The 19,485-nt window shown below is 38.2% G+C and overlaps 1 protein-coding gene across 4 annotated transcripts; it reads right to left on the bottom strand.

The window, feature by feature from the left end:
• Positions 1-266: 266 nt before the first annotated feature.
• Positions 267-3,122, bottom strand: LOC149244314 (uncharacterized). Of its 4 annotated transcripts, none has more exons than XM_089374803.1 (3): positions 2,857-3,121; positions 1,096-1,188; positions 267-1,012 (listed from the first exon to the last, which is right to left on the bottom strand). In XM_089374803.1, exon 3 carries the CDS (start codon positions 961-963, stop codon positions 412-414), a length of 552 nt encoding a protein of 183 aa, XP_089230929.1. In that variant the 5' UTR covers positions 964-1,012; positions 1,096-1,188; positions 2,857-3,121; the 3' UTR covers positions 267-411. The 4 variants fall into 4 exon arrangements, with proteins under 4 accessions (XP_089230929.1, XP_089230928.1, XP_089230931.1 ...); XM_089374802.1 differs by having other exon boundaries at positions 1,096-1,203; XM_089374805.1 differs by having other exon boundaries at positions 1,096-1,211.
• Between the last annotated feature and the right edge of the window lie 16,363 nt (positions 3,123-19,485).

A 19,485-nucleotide genomic window follows, 5' to 3' on the forward strand; every position in this document is an offset into this window, starting at 1 on the left:
TTCCGTTATCACATTTCTAGATAAGGAACAAACACATACTATCATCCAAACCTACTACATCAGAAAAATCCTTTCTTGTATCTCCAATTCAAGAATGATCGCATCAAAGTACCCATTATTTCATATAAACAGATAATAAGGATTCAAAGCAAAAACACAAAGCAGCTAGCAACATTAAATTTTTAGAATAGTTTAGGATGCATGGATTGGAAAAAGATGCCAACAAGAGAAAATTTTAAATTTTAAAGAGGTAACAATAATACGAGTAAAGCAAGAGGCTTTCAATTAAAAACTAATAATTGCACAAACTCAAAGCGTCAACAGTACTCCCTTAAAACTTCACTATTTCCAATGTACAAGCTATAGAGGTTAAAAATAATGATCATTGACCCAACTCTTTGATACATTTCTTTAGGTTTCAATGTCATTTCCTAAAGAGAAAGAGAAGTGTTCTCTTACAGGAGAAAACTCAACCAGACCAATATCTAAAATATATCCGCTTAGAGGCAGTTTGAAATCTCGCAGGATAGAGAAAGCTTCAGCCATTCGACTCCTCGGAACATCTTGGGCAACTGTACAGTGAGGAACCCAATTATCTGGCTGGTAAATATCACCTGCTTCAATGCCCTCCCTTTTCAACAGCTCATAGAGTTGGCCATGGAAAGTCAGGATAGAAAGTGATGGTGTGGGTGCCAAAAACAAGACATTCTCATCTGTCGAGAAACTTCCCACTGAAGAAAGAGTCAACGCTAGGGGTTCTTGTTTAGCTGAAAAATTCCTGACAATATTCTGTAGTTTTAAAGGGTCTAAAGTAGGGCTTGACAGAAGTGTTATGTGAGGGCGAGCCTCAATCTCGATTAATTGAGTGCTGATTTGTCTTCTAGCCAAAACATTCCAAGCCTTTAGCACCTGGTTCTCGAGTGCTGGATCAAAATAAAGCTCAATAGCATAGCCTTGGGACATTTTACTTGCCGGATTCAATTAAATAGTAAACTGCCGATCTTGACCAAATCTGCATTCAGATGTCAGCAGAAGACCACATTAATACACAAATCTAGAATAAATAACGCTCAGCAAATGGAATTATTTCCTTACCAATCATAGAATGGAAAACCTCCCTCCCTTCATTCAAGCTTTCCCTCTTCTCAACAACTAAGACACTGCAGTTTCCTCATTGCATTGGACAAACTACAGCACCCAAAACTGTCACACTAGATCATTTCAAAATGTAAATGCTAAACCGCTTCATGATAGACCACAATGCTGCTAACCCTTCAAACATTCAGCTTTAAAGAAGGAGATGAACATGCGAAATTAAATAAAAAGGGCACAAGGGACAATATTTGAACAAATAACTTAAAAATTGGAAAAGGGTCGAGAAACATGTTGGGCTTGGCATTTCATTAATATAAAGGGTAGACGAAGATTATTGTTGAAAATGAAAGCTGAAATCAACATATGGAAAAACACAACTAAAATATTCACGGATGGAGACGGTAAAACATTTCCTTGCTTCAAAAAAATGAAAGAAAAAGCAAAGTGTCCCCAATTGAAGACACCATCTCAGGGAAAAAAAAAAAAAGAATGAGTAGTGTCCCCATCTGAAGAATCTATTTCAGAAAATCATTGTGGCAGGAAAGGAAAGATTGCCAATATCAACAAAAAATAAATGCAGGGAAAAGACACTTCAAATCCCAGTTTCAATCGTGAAAAATATAAGGAACGGGAAATTCATTCATGGATACAAAACATGGTACATTCTTTGCACGGAAAGAAATTGTAAACTTTATGCAGAAAAACTTCCATTAAACTGAAGACAAGCGGGAAAAGAAGTCCTTATGCCAATTAAAAAAATTAATGAATATGCCACAGAGAATTGATTCACTGATACAGTAGTGAGGTCACAAGTTACAACAGCGTTAAGGTATACACCAGGGTTCCATTCACACTGGTCTGTTCCACCCGCATAGCATAATTTCAGAAAGATGAGGCCAGGAGCAACTCCCAGGCGATTTTAGCAGAATAGCTACATCTAAAACCTGGCACCTAAGCCGAAGGAAATCTATTCTTTACGATGCAGCAATTCGGAGCATGTTTCTTGAAGCATTTCAGAACATTAAACAAAATAAAAATAAAATAAATAAATAAACCCTGCGGATCGGAAAATGTTGAAAAAATGAAGTATGGACCAAATAAAAACAATAATTACTCTGATAAGTGCAGATCTAATTTAAATTTTTCACTACATATGTACGCACGTAAACCTCCTCAAAGACAGATAGACCCCGACAGAAAACTGAAATTTTAAAGGAACAAAATAGAGTTGATAAGAAACCCACTTACAGCACTCATTTCCCAAACTAGATCCATGGCGAAAATAAACACAGTTGCACTCTCCATTAAATTATGAAAAGAAAACAGTAAAATCCAAGTGGTATTAGAGCCCATTTAAAAAAACAAAAAAACTTCTGGCACATCTACTTTGAATTTCATTCAAAATCCGCTGCAAAGAAAAGATAAGAAGCTCGAAAATCAATAAAAATGAAGGGTTTGTAGACCATGCGCAGCGCAAACAATATAAATATAAATATATAGCGACCCATTTCACATCTGGAGTAAAAACAGGGCAAACCCGTATCGCCACTGCTATCTGATAAGGGTATTTACTCATTTTAATTTCTGAACAATTAAAAAAAATGGGTATTTAATTATTTATTTTATTTTTTCAATCATTTAAATCTCCTCTGAAAACCGAAAAGAGAAAACCAAGAAAACCTTTAAAGAAACAAAAACAGAAACCCCAAATGGGCATGGAATACAATTAATAGCTTCATAAATTTTCCCTGTCTCTCTTACCTCTCCAAAATGGGTTTCTGGTGTTCTTCCAGTCCACTTTCGAAAGTCGTTGCAAGTAAATCCTGCTTCTGTGAGAGCATATATATATATATTGTGTATATATCCTACTGTTGTATATAGATTCAACTGAGATTTAAGCTCTGCTTTGGCTCTGGCTTTGGCTTTCTTCTCTGCATTAAGATTGCTTATAAAAATTATTGAGATGAAACAGACAAAACTTCTCGCAAACGTTCTGCTGCCTTTTCAAAATCAAAGCTTATTTATATCCCCGATAATGTCATTAAATTTAGGTCTACGAAAGCATTCATTGGGCCCTCTTTGTTTCTTTGCCTTTTGATTCCCCTCAAATTTTTTTTTTTACACAATTAGTCAATAAATTCTGCTTCTTTTCCTGCGCATCACTCATTTTAATATTTTAATACTATTATAACTCACATTATTACTAATCGTAAATGTATTTTGACTATTACAATCCTCGTTCCATGTCCTCTTTAAGATTACGGCATACTTTTAAGATTAATATTTTTTTCCTATTTATGGTAAGAAGAAATGATATAACTATTTATGGTAATGATATAATACATATCTTTCATGCAAAAAAAATATAAATAATATATTTTGATCAATATATCCTAAATAATATATTTTGATTAATATATCCTTAGTTGGAGGCCCTCTTTAAAATTAGTCCATTTTTTAATTTAATATAGTTTTCCCCATTATGGTAAGGAAATTATTACTATCCATATAATATAAAAAATAATTAATAAGATAAAAAATTGGTTAAATAGTTATATATATATGAATTGAGAACAGTGATTATATTAAAAGATATTAAGTTTAAATTTATTTTAGATACATAATTTACATAAGTCAGCAAAAATTAATGGATATGGTCAAAAGAGAGTATGTATTAATGACTATCTATATAAAGCATTCATCTTTTTTTACGCCTGTTAAGGAAGGGAGACATACCTCTTTTGCCCCTAAGACCATTGTTCACCTTGATTTAGCCTTGACCCCGAATTAGCCATGCAATCAACTTTGGAGTTGTATGATCTGACAATAGGGAGACATTTCTTCTTAGGGATAATTGATACGAGTGATAAGTAAACTTGAAATTTTGAAATAACTTTGTATGTAAGGGGAGAGATCCTTAATATAAATGGTGAATTATATTCAAGGAATTACTAAAAACAATCACCTCCTTAATTCTTATATTCACAATTTGCCTTAAATCTTGAGATAAGGCATAGGCTTTAGCAAAGTTGTTGGAAGTGTGACCTAAAACCCAAACATACCTATGTTCTTCTTGATTCTCAAAGCAAAAAATTACCTTCACTCTTGTCACCCTTATAAATAAATATATATATATAGATATAGATATACTCTTGTCACCCTTATAAAATAAATATTCATAAGTAATATATATATATATATATATATAAATATTAAACACAAAAATTACAAACATTAAAATTATAAAATAATAATAAAAATATAAAAATTAATAATTATTGTTAATATGATTACATTTTATTTATATATATTCTAAATATGTAATATATTTATTATATCTCTATATATAATTATAATTATAATTTTTTTATTATCGATAAAGTAAAATAAATATTTAAAAAGTGATAAAAGTTAACCATTTTTCAATAAAATATAATAAAGTAGATGAGATATGAATTTAAATTAAATGATTTAAAAAATATAAGGTAAAGGACAAAATTCAAGTGGAAAGTTATGAACATCGTGAATTTTGAAATTTTGGATGGAGCAAGGATTTCAAATCAAAGGGCCAATGCCACTATGAATTTGTTCGCAAAATGACTTCTTTACATTGTTGACCTAGATCTGTATGCACTCCCTCACTCCTCGTCAACCTAATCTGCATCACTTTGATGGAGAAAGATATTGTTGATTAGTTTGTGGACCCATTGGAGGGGGCCAAAATCTAGACTTCCCCTCAACCCTCTCATCATTCATTGACACAACTGTAGAAATTTGAATAATATAACATTTATTCACAGAGATTGTCCTGATTATACACTATTTGCGGAATGCATGCATAATACATAACCTCCTCTACCATTGATCATCAATTTGCGGAATTAAAAAAACAATCGCATGTGCACATTGAAACATCAATCACACATATCAACACAGTATGTAATGGGAAAGCATATAGCTGAAAACCCCCAACTATCTGTATATTATAATGATAGAGAACATGTAACAATACATAGTACAATACTCCTCACAAGTACTCAGTACTATCTCCACATGCTACACACAAACTAGCTCAGATCTGAACAAGTCACGGGTTCAAATCTCCTCCACTGTTTGCCTGCCTCTACTACGCAATCCAAGTTGAGAATAGATAAGATCCAAGTTCGAATTCCTTTGGCTTGTACTACGCAATCCTCATTGGCAATCTCAATCAATGATTGTGCAAATCTCATGCACAGCTATAGTCACAACTGATAGTAGTCTCACCCTTTCACCCACCTCTAACACTTGTCTCCATTGAACTGTCCATGCATTGAGTTAATTGATGTATTCTTTAGTTGATTTATGAGTTAATAATTAGTGAATTAATTAATAATTAATTCACATCACTCATCACTAGTGTATTTGGCAGTTAGACTAAATACAACTAGTTCAACTAAGTCAAACTGAACACAACTCCATCAACTCCACCAAACTCAATCACTTGAGTTCTAACTGAAGTCCATCATGCAATAGCTCAACTAACCCATAGGAAAAGCGTATTTCCTTATGGCAGTTGCATGTGCCACATCCGTAGCTCGAACTGAAGTGCTACAAGAGGAAAGATAATGTTTATAGTCCAAATATTATTAAGAGCTAATAATATTCGACTGTTCTATTTTTGACTGGCAGTCTAAAAATAGACTCCGCCCATATGTCTAAAAATAGAGGTCCATATATTTTCACCAACATGACCAATCATCCATAAATATCATCCTGCAACTCATAGACCATGATCCATATGTCTAAAAATAGACTTTGCGCCAAAAATACCCTGCAGGCCCACTTAGTGAAGGCGACTTCTTTTCACTAAGCTCCATCATCTTGTTGCATTTTCAACAACAACACATCCCTCACACTAGTTGCACCCCTTGCCACATTAGGTATAGTTTGGCACACCAATGACAATTTCATCATCTCCTAAAGATGGTTTGTAGGGGTCGACAAACCTGTGTCCACTACAAGATGATGGGTGATCCTCCCTATATGAATCACCATTTTCTTACTAACTTGAAACCTCCAACTCCCCCCTGTCATTAGTTCTTTGCTTTGGAAGGTTTCCTTTTGCCCCAATCCCAATTAGATGCTTCCTCTCACACCCCCTCCATTGATCATGCAACCTTTCCCTCCCTAGTTTTCTACCCATGCCTTTCTCCTAACTATGAAAATTCTGGTTTCTGAGTGGTTTTATCACACTGGAAATGTTTAATGTTGGTAGCTACCCTATTCAGCATGTTGTCTCCTCGGCTCCACCAATTAGGGAGGTCCCAAAACAAAACCAAAAATGCATCAAAAGAAAAGTAGAGGAACTCACTTTGGTTTTGGAAAAGGACGTTCATATACATGATATCCACAAAATAGAGGTGTCAGTGATTGTAGGGAGGTTAACGAGTAAGATAATTTCAATGGTCGCTATCAAGAAATGGACAAAAGCAAATTTCTTGCAACTACTTAGATCTATCCGTGTTGCATGATTCTTATAAAAGGGTGGATGCGTTGGATCACAAAATCAGGAGAAGATGCTTAGAAGATCCTACAGGGACATTGGCTCTAGGGATCATTGTTGAAGATAATGGAGAATGTCCTAAAATAGGTAGAGTTGGTTCACATAACCTCAAGATAGGAATTAGTTTCTATTTCTTAGGATGTTGTTCTAACTTCCATAAAACCATGTTTTCTACTTAATGTGTAATGTGCATGTACAATGTAGAGTGTTCTGCAGAGCCGGACTCCCCTGGTTCAGACTCTCTTTCGTAGAGCTGACTAGTGGGTTTTATTTTTAATACAACATTGCCATTTTTATCATGGTATTAGAGCGTCAGGGTTGGGGAACCTGTACGCTGGCTGGTGGGTGTCACTGCACAGGAATCATCGCAGTTTGAGGAGTATAACTGCGAAGAAACCGAAATCGTCGTAGGTTAAGAGGAGTATCACTGCGACGAGTGCATTATACCTCCTTCGCGCATATTTTTTATTTTGGCCATTGCAAGTATTCCGTGTACAGCGGCGATGACATCGCGGATAAGTCATGTACATCTGCGACGATCATGTAAATCATAAAAGCTGGGTGGGGAAGCCAAGAACAAGGCTGTAGCTGACAAAAGAAGGTTGTCTGGAGGCTGTGAAGGAAGCCACGGTGATCAGTGGGTGTGCTACCAAATCAAACAACATTGAAGATCAGTGATCTGTCTCTGTCACAGATTTGGGGTAAATCTAACATCTTCTTTTACCTGTCGATTTTTTTTCTTATAAATCACCAAGATGAATAACAATATTTTTGAAGCATGCTTGAATGAGCATAACAAGCTCGATGGTTCCAATTATGCAAATTGGAAATTCAAGATGCAGACTTTGCTAGACATGCAGAGTGCTTGGATGATTGCGAAGGGGGATGAGCCGAAGCTCGCGGCTGGATCAGCATCGATCCCAAATTGAGAGAAGCGAGAAGGTAAAGCAAGGACGTTGTTGAAGATGTCAGTAAAAAGACTGCATTATACCACACATTAGAGATTGTAAGACATCTAATGAGATTTGGGGAATTATGAAGGATTTGTATGAGATCAGGAATTCAAATCGTCTTCTATTCCTCAAGAGTAAGATCCTATACCTAAAGATGGAGGAGAATGAAACAATTGCTTCATTCGTAGCAAGGATCAAGTCTTCGAATTGGCATACATTGGTCATACAGTTGATGATACAAATCTTGTAACCATTACAATGAATGGTGTCACTGATGATTACCAAATGTTCATCACTGGGATAAATGCTAGAGAGAAGATCCCGAAATTTGAAGAGCTGACAGGAATACTGATCCAGGAAGAAGAAAGAAGATTGACTCTGAAGCCCCAGAGTGCCAATCTTGCATTAATGGTGAAGAAAAACTTCTTCAAAGGGAAAGGAAGTCCACAATAGCGAAACGGAGCAAACTCACACAAAAAACCGAATCAGACCCAAGGTATGCATCCAAATAGAAACTACTCTGAAACTAAATGTTTTTATTGCAAAAAACTAGGTCATATTGCCAGGGAGTGCAGGAAGAAGAAATATCATGAAGAACAACAGAAGCAAAAAAGACATGCAGGTCATCTCGTGAATGACAATCATGTGCAGAATTTCAGATTGTTCATGGCAGATCATGATGAGAATGTTGATGCAGACATCTAGTATGTAGATTCAGGAGTGTCAACACACATGACAGGGAACAAGCATTGGTTTGAAGATTTTAAAGAAATCAACGAAGGAGCACAAATTTACCTAGGTGATGATAGAGGTCATCAAATCAAAGGGTGTGGGAAAGTTTCTGTCATTCTACATAGTGCTAATATCAAACAAATTCATAATGTTATGTATGTGTCTAGTGTAACAAAGAACTTGATTTTTGTATCCATGATTACATATCAAGATCTGAAAGTTGAATTCTTTAAATCTAACTGTTATATTAAAGATCTGCTAGATGCATGAAGACAATTGCTACAAGAATCCGAACAGGAGGACTATACAAGTTGGATGTAAAACCTACACCAGTTCGAACATTAACAGCAGCGAGCCTGACTACAGAAGAGCTATGGCATCAAAGATTTGGCCACATCAACTGCAATGATTTGTTGTTATTACAGAAGAAGGAAATGGTAAGAGATCTTCCTATGCTAAAGCAAGTACATAATGATTGTGATGCGTGTACATTAAGTAAAATGCATAGAGAATAATTCCCTATTTGAGTAGAAAAGAAACAGAGGGATATACTTGAATTAGTGCACACAGACCTTTGTGGACCCATGCAGACAAAATCATTAGGAGGTGCACTGTATTTTCTACTGTTTATTGATGACTGTACGAAGTTTTCTTGGGTGTATTTCTTAAGTAAGAAGAGCCATACATTCAAATACTTTAAGCAGTTTAAAAATATGATTGAAAGACAAACAGGGAAACAGATAAAAATTCTTCGTTTTGATCAAGGGGGAGAATACAGGAAGGATGAGCTTATCAGGTATTGTAAAGATCATGGAATTTTGCAGCAGTTCACAGTACCCCATACTCCATAGCAGAATGGAGTAACAGAAAGAAAGAATAGAACACTGTGTAGAAATTTTGAATAATAAACACTTATTCACAGAGATTATCCCGATTATACACTATTGCGGAATACATGCATAATACATAACCTCCTCTACGTTGATCATCAATTTAGCAGCATTAAAAACAATGAAACATCAATCGCATGCACACATTAACACAGTATGTAACCCGAGGAAAGCATACAGCTGAAAACCCCACACTATCTGTATATTATAATGATTGAGAACTGTAACAACACATAGTACAATACTCCTCACAAGTATTTAGTACTATCTCCACCTGTTACACACAAAACTAGCTCAAATCTGAACAAGTCATAGGTTCAAAGCTCCTCCGCTGCTTTGCCTGCCTCTACTACACAATGCCTAGTGAAAATCATCCACACTGAAAATCACGTGAGCACAGGCTATAATTCCTTGGTATTGGCCCACACTGCAAATCCTCATTGGCATAACTCAATCCCATTGATTGTGCAAGATCTCATGCACAACTATAGTCACAACTGATAGCAATCTCAACCTCTAACACCTGTCTCCACTAAACTGTACATGCATTGACATGAAACTGAGTTAACTGATGTATCCTTTAGTTGCTTTATGAGTTAATAATTAGTGAATTAATTCACACAACTCATCACTAGTCTATTTGCAGTTAGACTAATTACAACTAGTTCAACCAAGTCAAACTGAACACAACTCCATCAACTCCACATCCAACTCCACCAAACTCAACTGCTTGAGTTCTAACTGAAGTCCTGCATGCAATAACTCAACTGACCCACAAAGAAAGCGTATTTCCTTCTTATAGTTGCATGTGCCACATCTGTAGCTCAAACTAGAGTGCTCCAAGAGGATAAGATAATGTTTATAGTCTAAATATTATTATGAGACAATAATATTTGACTTTTCTATTTTTAGCCTAGCAGTCTAAAAATAGACTTTGATCACTCCACTGTGAACCAGAAATAGAAGTCCATCTATTTTTCCCAACATGACCAATCATCCATAAATAGCATCCTACAACTCATAGACCATGATCCATATGTCTAAAAATAGACTTTTTAGCTAAAAATAGCATGCGGGCCCACTTAGTGAAGGCGACTTATTTCCACTAAGCTCCATCATCTTGTTGCATTCTCAACACTCCCTCTCAACAAGATATGGATTATTAGCAACCCCTATCCTGCCTCAGTGGTATTCGAATTTGCTCTTGGTGAGCGCCTTCATCAAGCTATCAGCATCTTGATCCTCCGTTGGAATGTATGAAAGTAACATGATTCTCCGCTGCACACAATCTCTGATATGATGGTACCTGATGTCAATGTGCTTAGATCTATCATGAAATACAGGAATAGCCGAGAGTTTAATGCAACTCTGGTTATCATAGTAAATCACAGTAGGCTCCAAGTAAGAACCGAACAAACCGACCAAGATCTTCCTCATCCATATAGCCTCGCATGAAACCAAACTTGCTGCCATATACTCGGCCTCTGCTGAACTGAGTGACATGGATCTCTGCTTCATGTTGTACCAAGAAATTGTTGTCGACCCGATACTGAAGACCCTCCTGATGTGCTCTTTCTGTCAGTTGGGCTCCCTGCCCAATCTGCATCCGTGAAGCCACATAGCTTCACCTCATCCTCATGTCTGTACCACAAACCATATCCCGATGTGCCTCTCAAATAACACAATACATGCTTGACTGCCTTCCAGAAGAGCTTGGTTGACTTAACCATAGCTTATGAAAGTTGGTTAACAGCATAGCATATATCGGGTTGTGTATTGACCATATACATAAGCGACCCCACCAACTATCGATAAACAGTGGCATCCACTTCTTTTGCTGAAGTGGCATCCTCCTTCCTCCAACCTCGAGGAAGAGGAGTATCAACAGGCTTGCAGCCATGCATGTTGAACTTCTCCAGTATCTCCCGAGCATACTTACCCTGAGAAACAAATAGTCCATCACTGCGCTGCCAAATTTCCAATTCCAGGAAATAAGGAAGGAGGCCCAAGTCCTTCATCTCAAACTCCTTAGCAAGATCATCCTTGCATGAAAGTATCAACAGCTCATCACCCGTTAGAATCAAATCATCTACATAAAGTACAATGATAAGCAACTTACCCTCCACCACAATCTGGTATAGGTTTGGATCCGCCTCACTCTTGGAGACTCCAAGTCCAGTGAAATAACTGTCTATCCGTGTGTACCAAGCACGTGGTGCTTGTTTCAACCCATACAACGCTCTCTTGAGCCTGCACACATGCGACTCACTGCTAAAGATCTCGAAACCTTCGGGATGTTCTATGTACACCTCCTCCTCAATGATTTCGTTGAGGAATGCAGTCTTCACATCCATTTGATGATGTGCCATCCCATCTGCATTGAGAGAGCAAGAATTGTCTGTATGGAAGAATACCTTGTGACATGTGCAAAGGTCTCCTCATAATTGATCCCCTCTATCTGTGAAAAGCCTCGGGCAACAAATCTTGCCTTGTACTTCTCCACACTCCCGTCAGTTGCCTGCTTAACTTTGCAGATCCATCTCGAACCCACCACTGATTTCCCTTCCGGTCTTGGGACAATCTCCCATGCACTGTTTCTGACAATCAAATCATACTCTTCCACCATGGCGTCTACCCATGCGGGATCCTCCACAACTTCCTCGAAAGAGGATGGCTTAGTCACAACACATTTGCTCATAAGAGCCATGTATCCAGTGTACCGATCAGGTGACTGTCTCTCCCAACGTTGGGCTGTAGGTGGTCCTACAACTTTCTTTGCATCTTGAGCCAGTCGCTTAGCTTCTGTCAAGCGCTTTCGCACTCTGATGGTTGGCGCTGCATGAGTGGTCTCTTCCACTCCATGAACTTCGTCCTGTGGCTGATCCACGTCCTGAAGCTCATCTTTAGGAACCAATAGCTCCTCATCTGCATGCAAGTGTGGCTCCCTCTCAAGCGAACACTTCATGGATTTCTCCTCCTGAAATTTTATATCCCGTCGCACAACAGTCTTGCCACTGCCTGGCAAATACACACGATAGTTGTGGAGCGTATCAGTGTACCCCACAAATATCCCAACCTCTGTGGTCGGCTCCAACTTCTTCCTGGCATCCTTCATCACATGCATGTAAACGTTAGCACCAAAAATCCTCAAATGAGAAAGATCAGGCTTCTTACCAGAATAAGCCTTCTAGGGTGTACTCATGCCAAGTATCCTATGAGGACAACGGTTCTACACATATACTGCAGTATTGCATGCTTCTGCCCATAAGTGAAGGGGTACGCCCTGATCATGCAACATCGCCCATGCAACACCCACGATCGTTCTGTTATTCCGCTCAGCAACCCCATTCTGCTGTGGATTATGGGGAGCTATGAGCTCTCTTCGAATCCCTTCTGCACTACAAAAGTCCTTGAACTCGCCAGAGATGTATTCACCACCATTATCGCTCATGAGAGCCTTCACCTTCTTCCCTGACTCCTTCTCGACCAGTGCTTTGAACTCACAGAACTTTGAGTATGTCTCGCTCTTCTTCTGCATGAAGAAGATCCAACACTTACGAGAAAATCATCAACAAATATCACATAATACTTGTGTTTTTTTGTCGAAGCTACTGAGAAAGGTCGACACACGTCTGTGTGAATTCTCTCAAGGATCGTCGTGGTGCAACTATCCTTCTTGTGAAAGGTGGCTTTCACAAACTTTCCCAAAGTACACCCCTTGCACTGATCTCACTACGTAAGAGTGCTTTAGGAAGCCCTGTAGTGATCTGCTGCAATATCTTCAAGGCTCCATGGTGAAGGTGACCCAATCTCCTGTGCCACAGCTCGCCATCATCCCAGCTCACGAATCCTTCTACCTTGCATGCCATTGTTGCGCAGCCATCTACATGCAACTGATAAAGGTTCCTCACTCGAACCCCTATCTTCCGGGTTTCTCCATTTGTCTTACTACGCAGGAAAGCCTTTCCCTCACTGAAAACAACATCATATCCCTTGTCTTCTAACATCGCCAAAGAGATAAGATTCTTCTTCAATCCTGGAACATGCATCACTTCCTTCAATACGAAGGGTTTACCAGACTCCCTCTCAAAGGAAATGGTACTGATACTGGTCGCACTGTATCTACCATCATCGCCCATCTCGATGTGCACTCCAAGATCTTTGTCCTCCAGATCAGAAAACAAATCTCGATCTCTTGTCATGTGAAAAGACGCACCACTGTCCAAGAACCACACTGATCCCATCACACTTGAAACCAAGAATGCGATCAATGAAAAATCAAGCTCAAACTGCGAGTCTAGAGCCTCTCCTGCTGCAAATCCAGCAGCTTGCTTGTTCTTCTTCTTCTGCGGACAATTAGTGGCACAGTGTCCGTGTTGGTGACAGTGAAAACACTTCACCTTAGACATGTCCTACTTCTTGCCTTTCACACCAGACTGAGAAGCTTTCTTGCTCTTCCCCTTCTTTGCTTTGGCAGCCAAAGCGCAATTTTCTTCATCAAGTCCCTTTGATGAAGATTCGTCCCTGGTATTCCTCCTGATCTCCTCCTGCACAAGATCTGACCAAAGTCTCTCCCATCCTGGCAGTTTCTCTCGACCATTGACAGAGTCCTGATAGGAATGCCAACTCTTCGGAAGACCAAGTAGAGCCAAGCTCACCAAGTCCTCATCATCGACAGTCACCCCCACACTTCCCAGCTCATCCCAACACTGAGTGAACTTCGTGAGATACTTGGGCATACTATCTCCCTTCTCACATTTGATGTTTCTAAGTTTATCCTTAAGCGCCAGCTTCCTCTGATTGCTCTTGCTTTGGAATAGATATGTCAACGCTTTCCACATCAAGTATGGAGAAGCCTTTCCATGCAGGCTGGACACAATGTGATCCTTCACGCCCTCCAATAGAATCCTTCGATACTTTTCTGTCTTCTTTTGCCAAGCATCAACTTGCGCAGTATTAGTAGGCTTTGGGACCTCAGCCTCTATGAACTACTTCAGCCCATTATCATCTAACATTGCCTCCATCCTGTCCTTCCATGCAATATAGTTTGAGTTGCCCTCAAGAGCATACTCCAATCGCAATCCGTTGAAAGACATTGCCACGTTGATACCAAGAAAACACTGCTGCAAATTTGAATTCCACCAGCTCCAAACTCAACCGCCTCTGATCTAGAATTCGTGAGAACAAAGTATTTCTCGTACAGAGATTGACTGTATGGGCTTTTACCGGATATCTCACCTTCCAAAGGAAGGATGAATCCAGAGGCTACTTGGCCAAATTACAGACTCTGCCTGAAGAAATAAGATGTAAACACTTTCTGAAATAATAGATCTGATGATCAACAGCTCTGATACCATGTATAAATTTTGAATAATAAACACTTATTAACAGAGATTATCCCAATTATACACTATTTCGGAATGCATGCATAATACATAACCTCCTCTACATTGATCATCAATTTAGCAGCATTAAAAATAATGAAACATCAATCGCATGCACACATTAACACAATATGTAACCCGGGGAAAGCATACAGCTGAAAACCCCACACTATCTATATATTATAATGATTGAGAACATGTAACAATACATAGTACAATACTCCTCACAAGTACTCAGTACTATCTCCACCTGTTACACACAAAACTAGCTCAAATCCGAACAAGTCACAGGTTCAAATCTCCTCCGCTACTTTGCCTGCCTCTACTGCACAATGCCTAGTAAAAATCATCCACACTAAAAATCATGTGAGCACAGGCTATAATTCCTTGGTATTGGCCCACACTGCGCAGTCCTCATTGGCATAACTCAATCCCATTGATTGTGCAAGATCTCATGCACAACTATAGTCACAACTGATAGCAATCTCAACCTCTAACACCTGTCTCCACTAAACTGTACATGCACTGACATGCAACTGAGTTAACTGATGTATTATTTAGTTGCTTTGTGAGTTAATAATTAGTGAATTAATTCACACAACTCATCACTAGTCTATTTGCAGTTAGACTAATTACAACTAGTTCAACCAAGTCAAACTGAACACAACTCCATCAACTCCACATCCAACTCCACCAAACTCAACTGCTTGAGTTCTAACTGAAGTCTTGCATGCAATAGCTCAACTGACCCACAAAGAAAACGTATTTCCTTCTGACAGCTGCATGTGCCACATATGTAGCTCAAACTGAAGTGCTCCAAGAGGATAAGATAATGTTTATAGTCTAAATATTATTATGAGACAATAATATTTGACTTTTCTATTTTTAGCCTGGCAGTCTAAAAATAGACTCTGATCACTCCGCTGTGAACCAGAAATAGAAGTCCATCTATTTTTCCCAACATGACCAATCATCCATAAACAGCATCCTGCAACTCATATACCATGATCCATATGTCTAAAAATAGACTTTGCGCCAAAAATAGCCTACGGGCCCACTTAGTGAAGGTGACTTCTTTCCACTAAGCTCCATCATCTTGTTGCATTCTCAACACACTGGTGGAATGTGCTAGAAGTATGTTGAAAGGTAAGAATATTTCGAATGGTTTTTGGGCTGAAGCAGTGAATACTGCAGTTTATTTGAAAAATAGGAGTCCTACAAAGAGTCTTGAGTCTAAAACTCCTTATGAAACATTATATGGATTTAAGCCTGTAGTAAAACACTTAAGAATATTTGGATCTAAAGCATTTTCCCACATTCCAAAGGAAGATAGAAGAAAATTAGATTCAAAATCCATCAAATGTACCTTTATAGGGTATTGTTCACAGTATAAAGCTTACAAATTATTTAATCCCTCTACTCACAAGATTTTTGTTAGTAGAGATGTCAAATTCCATGAGCAGGATCATGAAGAATCTGATGAGCACAATGAGGAATGGGACATTCCGTACTTGGTGGAAGAAGAAGCAAAGAACAATCAGGGTCAGCAGCAGACAAAGGCAGAGGATGAACATCGACAACAATAGCAACATCAACAGCAACAGTAGCAACAACAGCAGGAAGAAAAATAAAATGATGATCAAATAAGGTTTGAAGCCACCCCACCACTTAGGAGATCAGGTAGGAAAGCTCAATTGCCTGCAAGATATAGGGAAAATGCTTTTATAACTAGTATGATGAATGTGGTTGAACCTTCTAGTTATAAAGAAGCAAATGAATGTAGTGAATGGAAAACAGCCATGGAACAGGAATATGATTCAATAATCAGAAATCACACTTGGGAATTGGTTGAACTTCCTAGACGAAAACAAACCATAGGTTGTAAATGGTTATATAAACTGAAGATTAATGCAGATGGAACCATAGAAAAACTAAAAGCTAGGTTGTTAGCAAAGGGGTACTCATAAAAAGAAGGGATAGACTATGAAGAAACCTTCGGCCCTGTAGCTAAATTGAATACTATCATAATGTTAATCGCTTTAGCTACTAACAAACATTGGATGATGCACCAACTAGATGTAAAGTCTGCATTTTTGAATGGAGAACTAAAAGAAGAGGTTTATCTAGAGCAACCAGAAGGGTTTGTCTAGAAAGGAAAAGAACATTTAGTCTGTAGATTGAAGAAAGCACTTTATGGACTAAAACAAGCTCCCAGGTCTTGGTATGAAAAGATTGATAAATTTTTTCTGCGAGCTAGCTATAATAGAAGTAAAAATGACCCTAATCTTTACACTATGAAAGATGAACAAGGGCGCGTAGTGTTGATTTCATTGTATGTAGATGATTTGATCATTACAGGTGATGCTACATATCTAATCGATGAAATCAAGCAATAGATGTCATAGGTGTTTGAAATGAAACACCTCGGTGAACTCAGATACTGTTTAGGTCTTGAGATCTGGAGAGATTCAGGTCAAACATTTTTGTCCCAAGCAAAGTATGTCAAAGGCCTGTTAGAAAAGTTTAGGATGGATCAGTGTAAGCCTGCAGCGGTACCATTGCAGCAGAACATCAAATTGCAGTGTGAGGATGGCTCAAAAGTGACAGATGCAACACTTTACAGACAATTGGTTGGGAGTCTAATCTACCTAACCACTACCAGACCTGATTTGGCTTATGTAGTCAGTGTGCTAAGTCAATTTATGTCTAAGCCACTTGAAAGCCATTGGAATGCAGCGAAAAGTGTTTTGAGGTATCTACAAGGTACTGTAGATTACGGTATTATTTACACTGACTCCTCTGATGTTAGATTGGCAGGATTTGCAGATTCAAATTGGGCTAGAAATGTAGATGATCGCAGATCTATAATAGGTTATGCATTCAGCATTAGATCCGGGGTGATCACATGGAGCAGCAAGAAGCAGACACAGTCTCCTTGTCCTCAACGGAAGCAGAGTATCAAGCCATGTGTGCAGCATCATGTGAGGCAATCTGATTGCAGAGACTTCTCCAGGATGTTGGGGAAGAACAGATAGACGCAATAACAATCAGATGTGACAATCAAAGTTCAATCAAACTTGCCAATAATCCGGTGTTTCCAAAAAACACTAAACATATTGATATACAATTCCACTTTGTCAGGGAGAAAGTGCAATCCAAAGAAATCCATTTGGAATATTATAATACATGTGATAATGTTGTAGACATTTTCACTAAGCCTCTTGAAAAAGTTAAGTTTCAAATGTTTAGGGAGATGTTAGGCATATTTGTGAACCCATTCTCCATTAAGGGGGAGCATTGAAGATAATGGAGAATATCCTAGAATAGGTAGAGTTGGTTCACATAACCTCAGGATAGGAATTAGTTTCTATTTCTTAGGATGTTGTTCTAACTTCCCTAAAACCATGTTTTCTATTTAATGTGTAATGTGCATGAACAATGTAGAGCATTCTGTAGAGCCAGACTCTCCTGGTTCAGACTCTCTTTCGTAGAGCTGACCAGTGGGTTTTATTTTTAATACAGCATTGCCATTTTTATCAATCACAAGCACTCTTCATCAAAAAATGGTCCATAGATTTTGAAGCTCACTGCAAAAAATTAGTAGTAATTCCTAGCTAGGTGTGGCTACCTGGTCTTCCTTTAATTTTTTGGTCAAATAATGTTTTTAGGAAAATTGGGAACACTCTTGGGTTTTTATACGAGGATAACCACTCTTTCCATCAAATTGGGGTGCATGGACATGGCATGTATTCTAGTGAGTTTAAACCTCACCTATAGACCATGTAATACAATCTTGATCAACTCTAGGCCCCTTGTTCACCACCAAAGATTGGACTACAAAGGCATCCCATACAAATTTGGATGTTACCATGCTTATGACCGCTTGGGAAAAGGTTGTCTAATGTTGAAATTGGGTAGCATCGAGAGGTACTCTCACATGTCCTTGGTGCAAGGCTTGTGAGAGAAAATTGTCCATAATGTATGGGTGTGTGGACTTTGCACCCATGATGTGGGCTTTGTAAAGTGATGGGGTTATTTTCTCAAGGAAAACTTTTAATATTCCAATTTACTGTTCAATTTGATTTTCGATGATCCAAATTTAAGAAGGGAACAAAATGAAATACAGATATAAAATCAAAACATAGAGATACAATGAAATTGACCTTCAAATAATAAATAGAAATGTTGAAACTGTTTACATGCATAATGGAAGCAAACTAGCTCGAACGGTGGCAGCTATCTCAGAGAAGATATGTGACAACTACATGTCTTTTTAAACTGTGTTACAATAAGGCTCAAATTCCTTTTTATCATGAAGAAATAATGAGAAACCCTAAACATCCAAAACCATAACCCTGGGAGATAAAGCATCAATGGCTCAAGGTAAGTTGGAACATCAACTTCCTGGGATCATAACTTTGGCATATGATATTTTTTTAGAGTGCTCGATAGCTCATTATAAAGGTATATCCGAGGAGAACAACTTTCGATGTTTGACTGTCAACATTATTCTATGATTTTCATTGGCCTGTTTCCCTAAATATTGTCATTTAAGACCTCAAAACGACTCTAAAAGTTTAGACCCTAGAAACTACCAAAAATAGAAAATTGCCAAAATAGGAAAATTGTGTTATGAACAAGTGGAATAGGTGGGTGCCTGTTATCACCCCAAGAAACTCTCCTAGGTTGTATCTCAAATATGATCAGGAACATTACAAACTCAACAAAATGTTGGAAAAATTGGTGGATGAATGAAAGAAATGTTGCATATTCAAGCCAGATAACCACTTCTCTATGCTTAACCCCAGACATGGGTGAACACCCCCAGACTACAAGGCTTTAGACCACCAATTACTCACAATTTAAGGAAAATGTGATGATGGAGA

The sequence above is a fragment of the Pinus tabuliformis genome, chromosome 8 (genome assembly GCF_031772625.1).
Source record: "Pinus tabuliformis cultivar Carrire ecotype Pingquan chromosome 8, CPIR1, whole genome shotgun sequence".
Taxonomy (NCBI): domain Eukaryota; kingdom Viridiplantae; phylum Streptophyta; class Pinopsida; order Pinales; family Pinaceae; genus Pinus; species Pinus tabuliformis.